Genomic DNA, 15549 nt, shown 5'->3' with positions numbered 1-15549 from the left:
GCCAGCCAGCTAGCAAGGGGAACAGGAGAGGAGAAATGTGATGGGAAGAGGCTAAAGAAGGGTCTAGCTGCAGTGTGTACACACAGGAAGCTGCTGACAGCCAACATGTACAACAGTGGCCAAGCCTCCAGTGAGAGGCTCTAAAAGAACAAGCAGAACCGGATTTGCTCATACCTGGGGCAATGCTGTGGAATGGGCCCTGTCCCTGGTCTGGGTGTATGGCCCTTTCAGCAAGGCTGTGCAGTGGGGGAAGTGAAGCAGCCTTGGGACAGGATTCAGTGGCATGGAGAAAACGTAGCAGGCAGGCAGTCCTTTTTCCTGGAGTCAGGCCAACTGCCCAGTAGTCAGGAGCTCCCACCCCACAGGATCACAACTTCTTTTCTGTTAGATACACTGCCCCGCATCGTGCCCCACTCCCAATGCCAATCACCAAGCCCTGCACTCACCTGCTTCCACCTACATCCTCCCTGGGACCCAGAAGGGGTTTTATTCACTCCAAAACCCAGCGAGATTTTATGAGAAACTCATTCTCTCACCCATAGAACTATGACAGATGCTGTTTTCAGTGTGGGGTGCAAATACTAAGTATGAGGTGGAGCAAGATTATGGTATAGCTGGTTAAATCACTGCCTGCAATCCATGTATCCCATATTGCCACCCATTTGAATCCTAGCTGTTCCACTTCCAATCCGGCTCCCTCCTGTGCCTGGGAAAGTCTTTGGGTCCCTGCCTCCACATGGGCGATCGAGAGGGAGTCCTAGGCTCCTGGCTTTAGCCCAGTTGTGGCAGTCTTACAGCGAGTGTGCGTGTCTCTCTCTTTCCCTTCTCTGTAGCTGTTCTAAGTAAATAAATCTTTAAAACTAAGGATCCCAAATGAAGGATGTAATGGAGACCAGAGTACCAAGAATCAAAGAAAATCTGTAGAATGCATCTCTCCTTCTGAATAAAAATAAGCCCCCAATAAAGCTGTTAAATGTACTTAGACAACACAATACTAGAATCCCTAACATTGCTTATTTTTTTTAAGATTTATTTTTATTATTTTTTTATTGGAAAGGCGGATATACAGAGAGGAGAGACAGAGAGGAAGATTTCCCGTCCGATGATTCACTCCCCAAGTAAGCGTAATGGCCGATGCTATGCCGATCCGAAGCCAGGAGCCTCTTCCGGGTCTCCCACGTGGGTGCAGGGTCCCAAGGCTTTGGGCCGTCCTCTGCTGCTTTCCCAGGCCACAGGCAGGGAGCTGGAAGGGAAGAGGGGCTGCTGGGCTAGAACCGGCGCCCATATAGGATCCCGGGCATGCAAGGCGAGGACCTTAACCACTGCGCCACTGCGCCGGGCCCCCTAACATTGCTTATTGCAAAGTCATGACATACATAAAGAGCAGAACCCTGGAGTCAAGACTACAGCTGGAGGAATATATTACTGTAAAACACAGGGGACGAGGGGGAGAGAAGAGAGGGGGAGGGAAGCAGGCAAAGTGAGGAAGTTCTATACCCACAAAACTGTGAAATAATAATAACCAATGAGGTCAACATTCCGCCACAAGGAGCATAGATGTCTATAACAGGGCACAACTGGATGGGGCTGGATGGGTTGGGAGTGAGGGAGACCTAGGGACTCCAGCCCTTCTACAGGATGGATGTCCTGCCTTCCAGAGCCAGGGGTCTGACTTGTGCAAGCCCTACACTGGTGCAAAGGCCCAGATACAGAGGTATGTAGGTCCCCTGGAGAGGAGTGGGCCCAGTGTATCAGCAGGTTTGGCAGTGAGGGCCCCTGTGAAGAATGCTTTGCTTCATAAGCACTCATGACTGGCCGGCAGCTAGCATGTTCCAGCCTCTGGGGATGCACTTTGCATGCACAGATCCAATGAACAGTAACAAAAGTGCACAGGAGGTAACAGGTACCCAGCGAAAAGCCAATTGGACCTTGGTTGTGACTTGCTCACTCAGCACGCGGAAGCATCCTGGATGCTTGGTGCCTTCCGCTTGAGTCAGCACCCAAACATTCCCAGTCCAAACCGAGGAGGCAGGCCAACATCTCAGATGGGACACATGAAGGTTCACATAAAGCTTTTTATTTCTGACCATTTCTTCATAAACGTTCATACAGAGAGAATTTCCACATGTAATTTCAAGTCCAAATTTTCATCTAGAAATGCATATTCACGTTTCTAAATCAATAAGATGAATCTCTCTAACCCCCCCCCCAAAATGCAAGTAAACAATTGCTCCCTCTACCTCCCCTCATCTTTTTGCTTTTTCCAGATCAGACTTAACTAGGGTCTGAAACTGTGGTGCATTCCCTTCAAAGATCCTTACATCCTGAGCTTTGATGTGCACCTGCCCAGAATGAGGCAGTGGGTGCATACGCCATTAGGTTGACCTGTAACAGGGGCACAGGATGGGCTCTGGATCATAGAAGGTCCTGTCCCCACAATGAGGACAGGGGTTGGCACTGAACCAGAGCATGCCGGGCCGCCCAAACTTTTGAAGCAGCTGCTTCAGCTTGGCATGCAGGTGGACAAGCTTGCCCAGGTTGAGGGTGCCTTGCTCATCCTCGTAGCTCTCCAGCGGAGCAGGATACAGCACATGGCTGAGATGACTCAGCCCAATGGTGTGCTCCAGGAGCTTCTCCAGCACGACCATGGAGATGCGGTTACCACAGAAACTAAAGGTTGTGAGCTGGGTGCAGCGGCTCAGAGCAGGCAGAATGATATTGAACTCGGGATCGGTGATTCCACAATCATCTAAATCCAAATCCTGGAGGCTGACACAGGTGTGCTCGAGTAGGACTCCCAGGGACTTCACGCACTCTTTGGTCAAGGTGATGCTGCTGAGACCCAGATCTTTGAGCTTACGGAGGTTGGTGCACAGGGACATATGCTCCAGGTCTAATTCCGTAAGCAGGCAGTTGGTGATGGACAAGGTCTCCAGTGGGCTTGATAGGCACCTGCAGCCAAATAGAAAGCAGTGAGTGCCAGGGAATGGGACTGTGTTTGCAAGGGGTTTAAGTGGGAGAGAGTTCAGAACCCAAAGTCTTCCTAATGAGAGTCAACCCCAGGAAGCTGTGCTGTGAAAGGGCGCTTAAGTGAGGCCACGTTTAGCAGTCCTTTCTGCCTAATTTACTTGTGGCGTGATGGGATTGGGGGAAAAATGAATCTCAAATGCTCCCCAGGAAGGATGACACAGGTTTGAGAGAGAGGGGCCCACACTGAGAAAACAGGTGAGTGTTCAGCTTACTATCTAAAACCTCACGTTAAAGGGGAGGGAGTTTCTCTTTTACAATGCCCTCATGTTGCTACTTTTAGAAGTAATAACTCGGGCATCACTACCTAAGGCAAAAGCTCAGAGTCAGCCCCTGCCAGTCCCTAAAGCCCCATTATATAATCTGTTATCAAGGGGTTAACTGTTGGTAGCAATTCCACTAGTTCACACCTCTAGAGGTGGCTCATTGCCTTTGAAATTCATGCTCCAATTTAATCCCCATTGTGATATATCAAATGGTAACTGGGTCTGCCTCATAGACAGATTAATAGATTTTCTCCAGAGCCACTCTCACTGGGTATCGCACACATGCACCTTGTCTCTTTGGCAAGCACTCTCTGGAGTGCTCTGGAGCTCTGCCAGCAAGAAAGTCATTACTGGATGTGGCTAAACTTTGGACTAGAACTGTGAGGCAGAACCAACCTCGAGTCTCTGTAACTCACCCAATGGATGCTGTGTTACTGACCTCCACCCTTTATCTGGGTAGCCATATGGCAGCAGGCTTGGGGGTATACCACAGTGGACAAGATGCTGTGCTGACTTTAGAGACTTCCCTCTCTCACACTGTCAGCAGCTAGCACACAAGAGGTGCCTGGTACTGTCCGCCAAGACAAAGAAGGGCTTACCCTGGTCTGCATTCCTCACCTCAGCAGCTGATTCAGGCGGCCTTTCAAGAAAGAGATAGAGTCAAGGTAGAGCTCCTGAAGATGGTGCAGAGTGAGGAACTGAGAGGCGAACCGGCCAACCCACTCCTCTTCCTGCTCAGGAGATGCACAGGGAAGTAAGTGGATGTGAGAGATGAGGAGGCGTCGCAGATTAAACATGTGCCCCACGAGAGGAGCAAACTTCCCCAGTGTGGACAACTTCCAGGTGCAATTCACCTCTACATCCTGGATAGATTCTAGTTGCACCATCTTCAGAATCACCTTAATATCATGCAAAGGCATCGCAAAAATCTTCAGCTTTCTACACAACAGGCGCAGCAACCCTTTCTTCTTCTTGACTTTCTCAAGGAGGCAGTCCAGCACTTCATCAAAGGTGTCTTCTTTGAGGCACAGGTCTACAAGTACCTCCATGGGAGCCACGGTCTGCTTCATGCCTAACCAGGTGTCATCACCCACTTTCTGCTTCTTCTTTGGAGGCTGGCCTGCATCATACTCAGCTTTGGACCATACGCTCCAGAAGTCCTGATGAGCATTTCTGCGCAAATCCAGAACTTGCAGTTTGCATTTCCTGTGGCGGAGGAATGAATAACTAACTCAGAACCCAAGGGCGAGTTATGGAATGTTCTTTCATTCCATATCCCAGCCAGCAACTGCTCTCTTCCCCACTGGGACGCTCCTTCTTCAACTCTGAATCCTCCTGGATTATCTGCTCCCACCACAGAATCCTTTCCTCGTCCACCAGGAGGGAGCAGGTGCAGAAGCCTAATCCAGTTCTCCACACCCAGAAGCCCCTTCCTCTAACAGCCCTTGGCACAATTGTGGTTCTCTATGCTCCTTGACTCTCACTCTGATCTTGCTCCATCTCCCAAGGTCCTGCTTGCTACTAGACCCCCCCCCCTCACCTGGAGCAAATCTCCTGGACGAGCAGGGCATCGATCCCATCAAGCACAGCTTGAAAGGTCTCCTTCTGTATTTCTTGTCCCTTCATCAAAGCCCCCAGGGGGAGGCAGGCAAAGGGCCAGGCATGCACCATCGCCTTCAAAGTATTTCTAGACTTCTCATTAAAGGCTGCCAAGAAGAGTGGTGGGAAGAGCTCCTTGGGCAGCTCCTCCAGAGCGGCGATGGCCAAGGACTCATTCTTCAGCAGGTTCTTCCCTGCCAGCTCCAGGAGCGTTGGTGGGGCCAAGATACTCATCCTGATCAACTGGTTTTGAAAGGGATCCTGCAGAGACACATGGGAAACAAATGGGCATTCTTCTTGGACCAAACACAGGCAGTACCAACTCCCCACCCTTCAGAGGGAACAACTCAGAGGCACAGTCATTGCTCTGGCAACAGCAGGGGGAGGGTCCTCAATGCACCCTGATGGCCACCAAGTCCCAATTCTGCTTGTGTCAACAGCAGGATGAGCGTTTGGAAAATTGCCGAGGAGAGGGCAAGGTGACCACTGGCCTCATCCCAAATCCACCCAGTTTCACTTACTTATATCTCCCACTTCCACTCCTTCCCCTCAGATGGGCAAAAAGAAGCCTGGAGAATAACCGTATACTTTTGGGGTAAAATGACTTATCACTCAAGGACAATGGAAGGGAAGCATCACACAGTCTGGCGAACAAATCACAGATCTAACAAACAAATCACATGGGAAAGATAAGGAATACATGTATTTTGTGAAAAAAATTTCCTCTTAAATATTCCATGGAATATTTTTGAATGTTTTTGAGGAGGGTGGATTGGGGAAGAGATAACTAGTAAAGTCACAAAACCATGCATGTAGTCACATATGAAGTACCTAAAATGTCATTAATTAAATTCCCAATTAATTTTATGTCTTTTCTCATTTCTAAAAATCACTGTCTGTTGGATTCATCATTGTGGCGGCATAACCGGTAAAGCTGCCACCTGGGACACCAGAATTCCATATGGGCACTAGTTTGGGAATCCCAGCTGCTCTATTTTTGCTCCAGCTTTCTGTTAATGTGTCTAGGAAAATCAGCAGAAAATGCCCAAGTGCTTGAACCCCTGGAGACCCAAATGAAGCTCTTGGCTTTGGCCTGGCCCTGCACTGGCTATTATAGCCATCTGGCGAGTGAACCAGCAGAAGGAAGATCTCTCCCTCTGCCATGCTGACTTTTAAAATACATGAACAGATTTGAAAAACAAACAAGCAATATCTGTTTAACTGGGTAAGAAATTTGTGGCCTAGGACATCATTTGATCTGCCTCTGGCAAGCCAATCACAGGTGGGACTTGAAATTTAATATATTTATAGGAGGCTAATTTTCAGTTGGTAATTTTGTATGGCTCACAAATGATGTCATAAATACCTAAATGGTTCAAAACCCTGATTTAAGGCATTCATATGTTTGGAGGCATGCATATGGATAGCAGTTCAACTGTCACTTGGGACACAAGGCCCAGGTTTAGATGCTGGTTCTGCTTCCAATTTCAGCTTCCTAATAAGGCACAAGCACAATTTCAACAACGACACTAAGACTATCCCTAACCATAATGACAGCACTTACCATAACCCATACGTCGAACCGTAAACATAGCACTAACTATAGCCATAAACCTTGCCCTAATTCTAACTTTATCCCTAGATTTAACCCTACTAATCTGACTGATGCCAACTCTAATCCTAACAAAAATACCAACTTTAACCCTACTCATACACCAAGCCCTAACCTTAACACTAACTTTAACCCAAACCCTAAATCTAACCTTAATGCGGGGCAGGGGGTGGGGCCATGTAGGGGCGGGGCCAGGCAGGGTATGGGCGGTACTAGACAGGTCAGGGGGTGGGGTAAATGGCAGGGCAAAAGCGGGGCAAGGCAGGAAGGGGGTGGGGCCAGGAGAGGGCAGAGCTAGGAAATATACAGAAATAAAATATTTTGTTCTAGAGTCAAAAGCAAAACTCATCATAAAGGCAAGAAGAGGAGAAATTCCTGAGGTGTGCAGCGTTAGCCAATATGTCCCGAGCAGACCTTGGCTTGGAGGCGGGAGGCCTCGGGCTTCCTACTCACCGGGCTCAGCGCCCTCTGCCCACGGCTCGGGAAGGCTCGCAGCATCAACTCCAGAGCGCTAGGCCTCTGCGCCTTTCATCTGCTTCTCAGCAGCTCTTCTAAGACCTTTCCGAGTATCCCTTCCCCAGGAACTCCACATAGCCAATGAAAGACTGAAATCTGATTACACCACAGGGAATTATAGGTTTTCGATTTCAAATTCAACACATTTGTGAAGGGGGGGTCAAATTGGTAGGTTTGATCATTGCGGTCACTTGGGGAGTGAAAAAGCAGATGGAAGGTTTTTTCTCTGCCTCTTTTTCTGTGCAAAATTGCCTTTTCCCCCAAAAAATTTTTTGACTTAAAAAAAAAAAATCTTTTCTTCTCTTTTTTTTTTTGGAAAGGCAGATATACAGAAAGAAAGATTTTCCAACTGTTGGTTCACTCGGCAAGTGGCCCCATGGCTGCAGCTGCGCCGATCCAAAGCCAGGAGCCAGAAACCTCCTCCAGGTCTCCCACATAGATGCAGGATCCCAAGGCTTTGGGCCGTCCTCCACTGCTTTCCCAGGCCACAAGCAGGGAGCCCAATGGGCAGCGGTGCTGCTGGGATTAGAACCGGTGCCCATATGGGATCCTGGCGCTTGTGCAAGGCAAGGACTTTAGCCACTAGGCTACCAAGCCGGGCCCTAAAAAATCTTGAAAACACCCTCCAGTTACTCAGCAGGAGGTCATTTTATCTCAGACACAATGCTATCTAGATCTACACAAGGGATTGATTACTTTTTCCTAACCAATCAGGACCTGTCTAAAGATAAGGTCAACCCCAGGCACACCCGCTAATCCCAAGGGATATGCTTTTATTATTTGGTTCTCAACTTTTTGCTTACTTGCTCTTCAGGGTCAAAGGCAACCAGGACTTTTGCGGGCACCCTAGGATAGTCCAGAGGATACGCGTCTTACCTGATAAGGTCTTCTGAGCAGTCTGAGCCTGTCCTGGGGTCCACCAGTCCGTCCGTTTCCAGAGGCCCTGTGGATTCGATCACCTGCCGCCACGTAAAGCTGGGTATTTACTAAAATGCTCCAAGAACAAGGAGACTGGGTTTTAACACGCGTGTTCACGAACCCAGAACCCCCAAGAAAAACCTGGACACTGGATCGGGCTGGACACTGGATCTGGTCCCTTTCGGTGGGGAACTCGCCCTTTTTAACCTCCCAACCGGAACCGCCCCAAGATTTTCTCCTCAGTGGAAGAACGAGCTGAACGACAAGCCCCTTAGCTTCCTCCCCGAGTGACCCGGTCCTTAAGGGAACCAGCCACCGGGTCCGCTGCCATATTCTTGACCGCCCACCCCACTCCATTCGCTCGTCCCGAGGATGCTCGCCACCCGCCTGGACCTCCCAGCACCCGGAGAGGGGCTCCGTGCCGAGACCGACTCCCTTTCCAACGCTCCCTCAGCGCCCCAGGAGAAGCTTCTGGGTTCGCTTCTCGGTGACACCTCTCACGCCCCTCCAACTTCCGCCACCGACACCGCGCGGGTAGCCGAAGCCGCGACTTCTGGGCGTCCGTCCCTTCCAGCCTCCATCTCAGAGACAAAATGGGGCTCCGCGAGGCCTGGCGGGGCAGGAAGACAGCTGCAGCTTCTGGAAGGACTACCCCCACTTACCTGAGGAGAAAGTCGAGGGCGGATGAGGTGGACGGGGAGAGAGCGCGAACCCGACGCCTCGCCACAGCGCGAGCCTCGCCAGGCAACCCCCGGGCAAGAACCAGACGACGCTGGATAGAACCAGACGACGCCGGCCCACAGGCACCGAGGAGCGAGAACGCCCCGCCAGATCCCACCAATCAGCGCGCGGCTTCTCCTGACGTCCAGGACCAAATCTCACGAGATCTGGGGATGGAGGCGGGGTGAGGGGGGGCGAGGGGGCGGAGCCCGGGGGTGGGGGGGTGTTGTTTACCAGGGAGTTGGGGAAGGGGACGAGGGTGCTAACTCACGGTCACACCCACCGAGCGGGAGGTGATGGGGTGCGGGATAGATAGGAATGGGGGTCCCTGGGGGATGGACTGGTGGGAGATGGGGGGGAAGGGAATATGGGGCAGCAGGAGAAGGGGCGCGGGAGTGGGGGTGGGGCGGAGACCGTTGGGGATGGACACAGTGCTCAGGAGCTAAGAGGGGTGAGGGTGCGAGGCTCTTTCTCCCTCAGTGGGATGTGGGGTGCAGGGGCTAGCTCCTCACTCTACCCCATCCCTCAATCACTTAGAAAAGGCTCAGACCCTCCCTCACTCTCAGCACGAAGACCCCCCCTCCCACATACACACACACCGCCATAGTTCAGTCACTTTACCCTCGCTCTCTGCGAGACTGCGCTCTGCTTGGCCTTCCCTCAGATTGAGTTTTTTTTTTTAAAGGATTTTGTGAAGAGAGTTACAGAGAGATCGTCCATCCGCTGGTTCACCCTCCCGATTGGCTACAAAAGCTAGTTTGGGGTCCGAAGCTTCCATGGGGTCTCCCATACGGGTGCCCAAGTGGTCATTCTCCACCTTCCCAAGCCATTATCAGTGACGGGTTCTGGAGTGGAGCAACAAGATTCGAGCTGGCATCCATATGGGATATTGACCTAGCGGATGGTGATTTTATAAGTGGCACCATAGATTTGATTTTGGCCAGAAGCTATCAAATCCCTGCTCACGCTCTGCTGTTCCGCTGCCGGACAATCACAGAAAAACCGGTTTTACTAGCATCTTTCGCCACTTTGTGGCCACAGCTATGCCTTGTCCTAAAATCATGACCTTTCTTTACAGCACTACCCTAGACAAGCAGCCTGAGGAGCAGAAAAGGGGTGAGGTGGCCCAGCATTGCCATTCCCCACCCCAACCTCCACCCCGACATACCCTCTGTGTCTGGGATCTGGTGCCTGGGACCAGCATGGGGCACTGGGGTACACACTGCAATCCCCAGGGATGGTTTGGAGGCCTGCTCCAGGTTCTTGGTGCTTGCTGATTCCCAGTCCTTTTTGGAAGGTGGGGAAAGGGAGTCAGGCTTCTGAAGAGATGGGGACTGGTGAGGTGAGGAGAGGGAGATTGGGTCTTAAAGCACCCCACCCCTACGGGCCAGGAACTTTTTTTTTTTTTTTGGATCCTTTTTGGTTCGCCTGCTTGACTCTGGCCTGGAAAATACACAGCCTCCACGGAGCATTTCACTAAGAAAAGAAAAGCATGGCACCATGGGGTTTGGAGCTGTGTGCTTTGTCATCCAGGTGACCCCCAAAATCTCACCATCCCCAAAGGCCGTGATGCTGGTAACGACCATGACTAAAAGTTAATGGGCAGCCTGGTAGAATTTCTCCTGGATCTGCCCTGCCATTTCCCATGGCTCTGGATTCCAAGCTACACAAATAGAAGGGAGGAAGGAAAAAGAGGAACCCACACGCAAGGTCAATGCGCTAGTTCCCATTGCACTTGGCATCATCACTGAGAACCTGGCTTATATAAGTTGTCATTGCTTTTACCTTGAAACTGCAGACTCTTGGTTGTTTTTCTCACCTCTTATCTGATTCAACAGGTACTGGTCCTTGAGTGAATTATATGTGCATGCTTAAAGACGTCCACGGGTCTCAAGGTTTAGGGTAAATACAGGAAGAGAAGACAAAGACCACTGTTTTATTTTAATGTTTAAAGATTTGCTTATTTTATTTGCAAATCGGATTTACAGAAAGACGGATCTTCCTTGCATCTGCTGGTTCACTCCCCAAATGGCTGCAATGGCCAGACCTGAGCAGATCTGAAAGCAGGAATTTTGCGGGTCTCCCATGAGATTATTGCTTTCCCAGGCTATCAGCAGGGAACTGGGTGGGAAGTGGAGCAGCTGGGACACGAACCAGCTCCTATAGGAGATGCTGGCACTTGAAGGTTAACCTGTTGAACATGCTGCCAGCCCCACAGCCACTGTTTTGAAGAGACAAGGTCTAACATTCTCTGCAGAAAATAGGTTGGCATAGAAAGCTACAAAGGGAGTTGGGGTTGTAGCTATCAGGTTAAGCCATGTCTGGGTACTGGTTCATGTTGGGCTGCTGCACTTCCAGCCCAGCTCCCTGCTAATGGCCTGAGAAAAAGCATCGGCAGATGACTCAGTGTTTGGACCTCTGTACTCAGATTAAGCTTCTGGCTCCTGGCAACAGCCTGCCCCAACCTTGGCTGTTTGAGGAATCAATGAGATTATTGTCTCTCTCTGACTTTTCTGTAAATTTTCCAAAATAAATCTTTTAAATATTTCTCTAAAATCTTCTAGCTTGATATTATATTACTTTTGAGATAATATATTTTAAACTTATAATATGTTAAAGATTTGATGCACCACTAAATAGGATTTAGCAAATACAAAAAAAGACTATTTCAGCAAGAATAGAGGCAAGAACTGTAATAGTTAAGTAAAAGACGTTCAGCTTCACTCATGTACAATATATGTTGAAACAAAAATATTTGTATCAGTTTTGCTATGCATTCAGTGCCTTATCAAACTTTGTTTTAAATCTTTTGTTTAAAAAAAAAAGATTTGTTTGCTTATTTGAAAAGCAGAGTTAGAAAGAGGGGGGAGAGAGTGAGGACTTTTATCTGCTGTTCACTCCCTAAGTTTCCACAATAGTTAGAGTTGGGCAAGACTGGAGCTAGAAGCCTGGAACTCCACTCACACCTTCCCCAGGGGATCAGAGGCCCAAACTTAGGCCATCTTCTACTGATTTTCCAGGAGTATTAGCAGAGAACTGGATCGGATGTGGAGGAGCTGGGATTTGAAATGGATGCTGGCGATACAAGCAGCTGCTTAACATGCTGTACCATTGGCCCCTTTATGTCTCTGTTAAACAAATTATTAAGAACTATGTACCATTATAGCTTTAATGATCTTAAACATATTTAAATGTTAAAACATATTTAAATATTCATCTATTGTTTTTCACCTTCTTGGAAGGGAGAGAAAGAAGGAGCACACGAGAGAATTTCCATCCACTGAGCTGCTCAAATTCCTTAACATCAATTTTTAATTACTCAGAACATATGGATTTTTGCTGCAACAAAGTATAAGCTCTTCCTTCACTATCCTACCTACCCAGCAATACCTGTTGTTCTGCTCCCTTGCTTTAGGCCTTGTGTTTAGATTGTATCTCCCAAGATGGCCAACCAGAGAGAAACTGGGGAAGGAATCTCTGTGATAAAGTTAAAAGGAACCAAATTTCTGAGGGTGATACCTGCCCCTGCCTGCTGGCCACCACTCTCAAGATTGGATTTCAGTAAACACCTTGCTTTCTCCTTGCTATGTGTCTCTGAATGTATCCTTGGGTGGGTAGATGGTCTCACGTGGATTCATTTCTCACACATCTGCATGGGAGACCCTGACAGAAATTTCTAGATCCTTATTTAAGTTTGGATCAGCCCCAGCAGTTTCAGCCATTTGGAGAGTGACCCAGTACATGAAAGATGGATCTCTTTCTAATTGCCTTTCAAATAAATAAGGAAATCACTCTCTCTTTTTCTAACAAAATAAATTAAACATATGCGGCTTCACTATAACCTATGTGCAGGGAAGACCCAGGGACTGAACCTGGAGGTCAGGTCAGCTTTGAACTCCACCTAGGAGCCCAAGTTCTTTGGCCTGGTCTTTCTCCTTCAACATCACCTCAACTCTTTAAATATAAATGCAAGATCCATCCATCCTCCCTGTCTCCTAGCCCTTGGGTCCCGGACACCCAGGACAATGGTGGCCAAGGACTGCCAAAGATGGACAGGGTGGGAGTGACCATGGCCACTGTGGGACCCCCTCACATGGCCTCAGGTTCCTTCAACAAGCCCATAACTACACATCACCTACATGTCAGTTACATGTCACTGCAGAGCCTTCTTCAAGGGATTTGCCTGTGTGTGTTTCAGTGTATGCATGTAAGTATTTTCCACTAGGTACACATGTTTCGCTGTGTACATGTATGTGGACACACATATATGCACACAGATATATGTGTGTTCCACAGGACATGTGATATGAAATTGGGAGTCCCAAGTGGCTTCCTAACTCGTGGTACCACAATGCAAACCCTTCTAATTTTATTGTTCAAGGCTTCCTTACTTAAACACCTTGGATATATAGGAAGTTATTTTTTAAAGATTTATTTATTGTTATTGGAAAAGCAGATGTACAGAGAGGAGGAGGAGATACAGAGAGAAAGATCTCCGTCCACTGGTTTACTCCCTAAGCAGCTGCAATGGCCGGAGCTGAGCCTATCTGAAGCCAGGAGCCAGGAGCTTCTTCCAAGTCTCCTACACAGGTACAGGGGCCCAGGATTTTGGGCCATTCCTCTACTGCTTTCCCAGGCCACAAACAGGGAGCTGGATGGGGAGCTGGATGTAAACCAGAACCCTGATTGGATCCTGATACCTGCAAGGTGAAGATTTGGCCACTGAGCCATTGCACCGGGCCCTCAAGTAAACAAGTCTTAAAAAAAAAAAAAAAAAAAAAAAAGCTTATTTGAAAGGTGGGGAATTTGGACTAGCAGCTGCTGGTTAGGAGGTTTGTGCAAGTCCCACGTGGAAAGCAGGTTTTCCTGACTCCAGCTTCTCTCTAATGCACACCATGGCAGGCAGCAGGTGGTAGGTTGGGTACTTGGGTACTACCTGCCCGTATGGACATTTGGGTTGAGTTTCAGCTGCTGATTTTTGGATCTCTCAGTCATCACAGAAATTTAGAGAGTGAATCAGAGATAGATGCTCTCTGCCCCTCAAAAAAATTTTTTTACATACAAATTTATCTTTAAATTCTACTTTCATGGACAACCTTGTATGATAGTCATGAAATTTACAGTTTTATTAAATTGATGTTTTTATTATTACTCGAAAGGCAGAGTCACAGAGAAAGAGGAAAGAGGGATTTTTTTTTTTTCATATGCTGGTTCACTCCTCAAAAGGTTACAATTTTTAGGACAAGGTCAAGAACCCGAAACACCATCTGGCTCTCCCAGATGGGTGACAGGGACCCACTTTTTGCTGCTGCCTTCCCAAGAGCATAATAGGAAGCTGGACCCAAGTGGCGGCTTAACCCACTGTGCCATGATGCTGCTGGCACTAACACAATTTTTAATTATTTCTAAGATTTATCCCTTAATTTGAAAGTCAGAGTTACAGAAAAAGGAGAGACAGAGATCTTCCACCCACTGGCTCACTCCCCAAATGGCTGCAATAGTGAGGCTGAAACCAGAAGCTTCATCTGGGTTTCCCAAGTGGGTGACAGGGACTCAAGTATTTGGGTTACCTGCTGCTGCTTTTCCAAAGGTATCAGCAAGGAGCTGGACCAGAAGTGGAAGATAGGAGATTTGAACTGGCACCCATACGGGATACTGGCACTGTGGGCAGTGGCTCCACTCGCTGTACCACAACACAGTAATTTAAAAAAAAAAAAAGATTTATTTAATTGGAAAGTCAGACACACAAAGAGGAGGAGAGACAGAGAGGAAAGATCTTCCATCTGCTGATTTGCTCCCCAAGTAGCTACAACGTCGAAGCTGGACCAATCTGAACCCAGGAGCCAGGAGCTTCTCCCTAGTCTTCCACGTGGGTACAGGGTCCCAAGACTTTGGGCCGTCCTCAACTACTTTCCCAGGACATAAGCAGGGAGCTGGATGGGAAGTGGCCCCACGAGGACGTGAATTGGCGCCCATGTGCGATCCTATGTGGCATCTGCAAGGTGAAGACTTTAAGTGCTAGGTTACCATGCCAGGACCCACAACACAGTATTTTTCATTGAAAGATATAGGTCAGGTTTGGTGGTGGTGGTATAATGATAAGAGCTGAATGAAGCTTCTATTTAGTGAGCAGGGTCTCAAGACTGGATTAAGGGTAGGGGTGGAGACAGTGGATCATCGTTACTCCCACCAACTGTCAACAGACCGCCTGCTCTTCACAGTGTCCATGGGTTTGAGCCCCCAGGACAGCCCACTGCCGTCAAGTCAGGATCTTCATTTTAACAAGACGCCATAGGTACTCTGAGAGCAACGCTTCCAACAGGCACACAACAGCACACAGGCATGTCATTTTAAATGCTTTACTCATTTGAAAGGCAGAATTAGAGTGAGGGAAACACAAAGAGATCTTCTATTGCCTGATTCACTCCCTATAGAGGCTCCATACCAGGTCAGTATGAGGCTGAAGCTGAGAGCCGAGGAACTATCCGGATCGCCCACATGGGTAGCAATGGCCCAAGTACTTGGATTGAATTCCACCGCTTTCTCAATTTCATTAGCAGGGAGTTGGATCAGAAGTAGAGCAGCCGGGACTCCAACTGCCACTCCTATGGGAAACAGGTGTTATACAGCAGGCTTAACTCACCATTTGAGAGTTGCTCATAGGGCCCAGTGTGGTAGCCTAGCCTTGCATGCGCTGGGATCCTATATGGGCGCCAGTAATAATCCCTGATGGCCCCGCTTCCCATACAAGACTTGAGGCCTGGAAAAGCAGTCGAGAATGGCTCAAAACCTTGGAACCCTGCCCCGGCGTGGGAGACCCAGAAGAGGTTTGGGGCTCCTGGCTTTGGATCGGCACAAATCTGGCTGTTGTGGTTGCTTGGGGAGTGAATC

At 48.7% G+C, this 15549-nt stretch overlaps 2 protein-coding genes across 2 annotated transcripts in view; one reads left to right on the top strand and one right to left on the bottom strand.

Annotated features, from left to right (window-relative positions):
- The window catches only part of LOC121172083 (immunoglobulin lambda-1 light chain-like), a 128006-nt gene that overhangs the window by 69107 nt on the left and 43350 nt on the right, over positions 1–15549 (top strand). The window lies entirely within an intron of this gene.
- LOC121172091 (melanoma antigen preferentially expressed in tumors-like) lies at positions 2376–5141 on the bottom strand. The gene is made up of 3 exons (XM_041003889.1): positions 4834–5141; positions 3912–4499; positions 2376–2952 (listed from the first exon to the last, which is right to left on the bottom strand). The coding sequence occupies exons 1-3, from the start codon at positions 5124–5126 to the stop codon at positions 2376–2378; spliced, it is 1458 nt and encodes a 485-aa protein (XP_040859823.1). The 5' UTR covers positions 5127–5141.

The sequence above is a fragment of the Ochotona curzoniae genome, unplaced genomic scaffold, assembly GCF_017591425.1.
Source record: "Ochotona curzoniae isolate NIBS_2020 unplaced genomic scaffold, NIBS_Ocur_1.0 scaffold_274, whole genome shotgun sequence".
Lineage (NCBI taxonomy): Eukaryota > Metazoa > Chordata > Mammalia > Lagomorpha > Ochotonidae > Ochotona > Ochotona curzoniae.
Note: the sequence above shows the minus strand (reverse complement) of the source record. Positions and strands in the feature narration are given on the sequence as shown.

What these genes read in the sequence shown, in the direction of transcription:
- LOC121172091 (XM_041003889.1), bottom strand. Translation starts at nt 5,126, where the DNA reads ATGAGTATCTTGGCCCCACCAACGCTCCTGGAGCTGGCAGGGAAGAAC. An exon ending in GTCCAGGAGATTTGCTCCAG is followed by an intron (nt 4,500 to 4,833) that starts GTGAGGGGGGGG and finishes CCTCCGCCACAG; the next exon opens with GAAATGCAAACTGCAAGTTC. An exon ending in CGCCTGAATCAGCTGCTGAG is followed by an intron (nt 2,953 to 3,911) that starts GTGAGGAATGCA and finishes ATTTGGCTGCAG; the next exon opens with GTGCCTATCAAGCCCACTGG.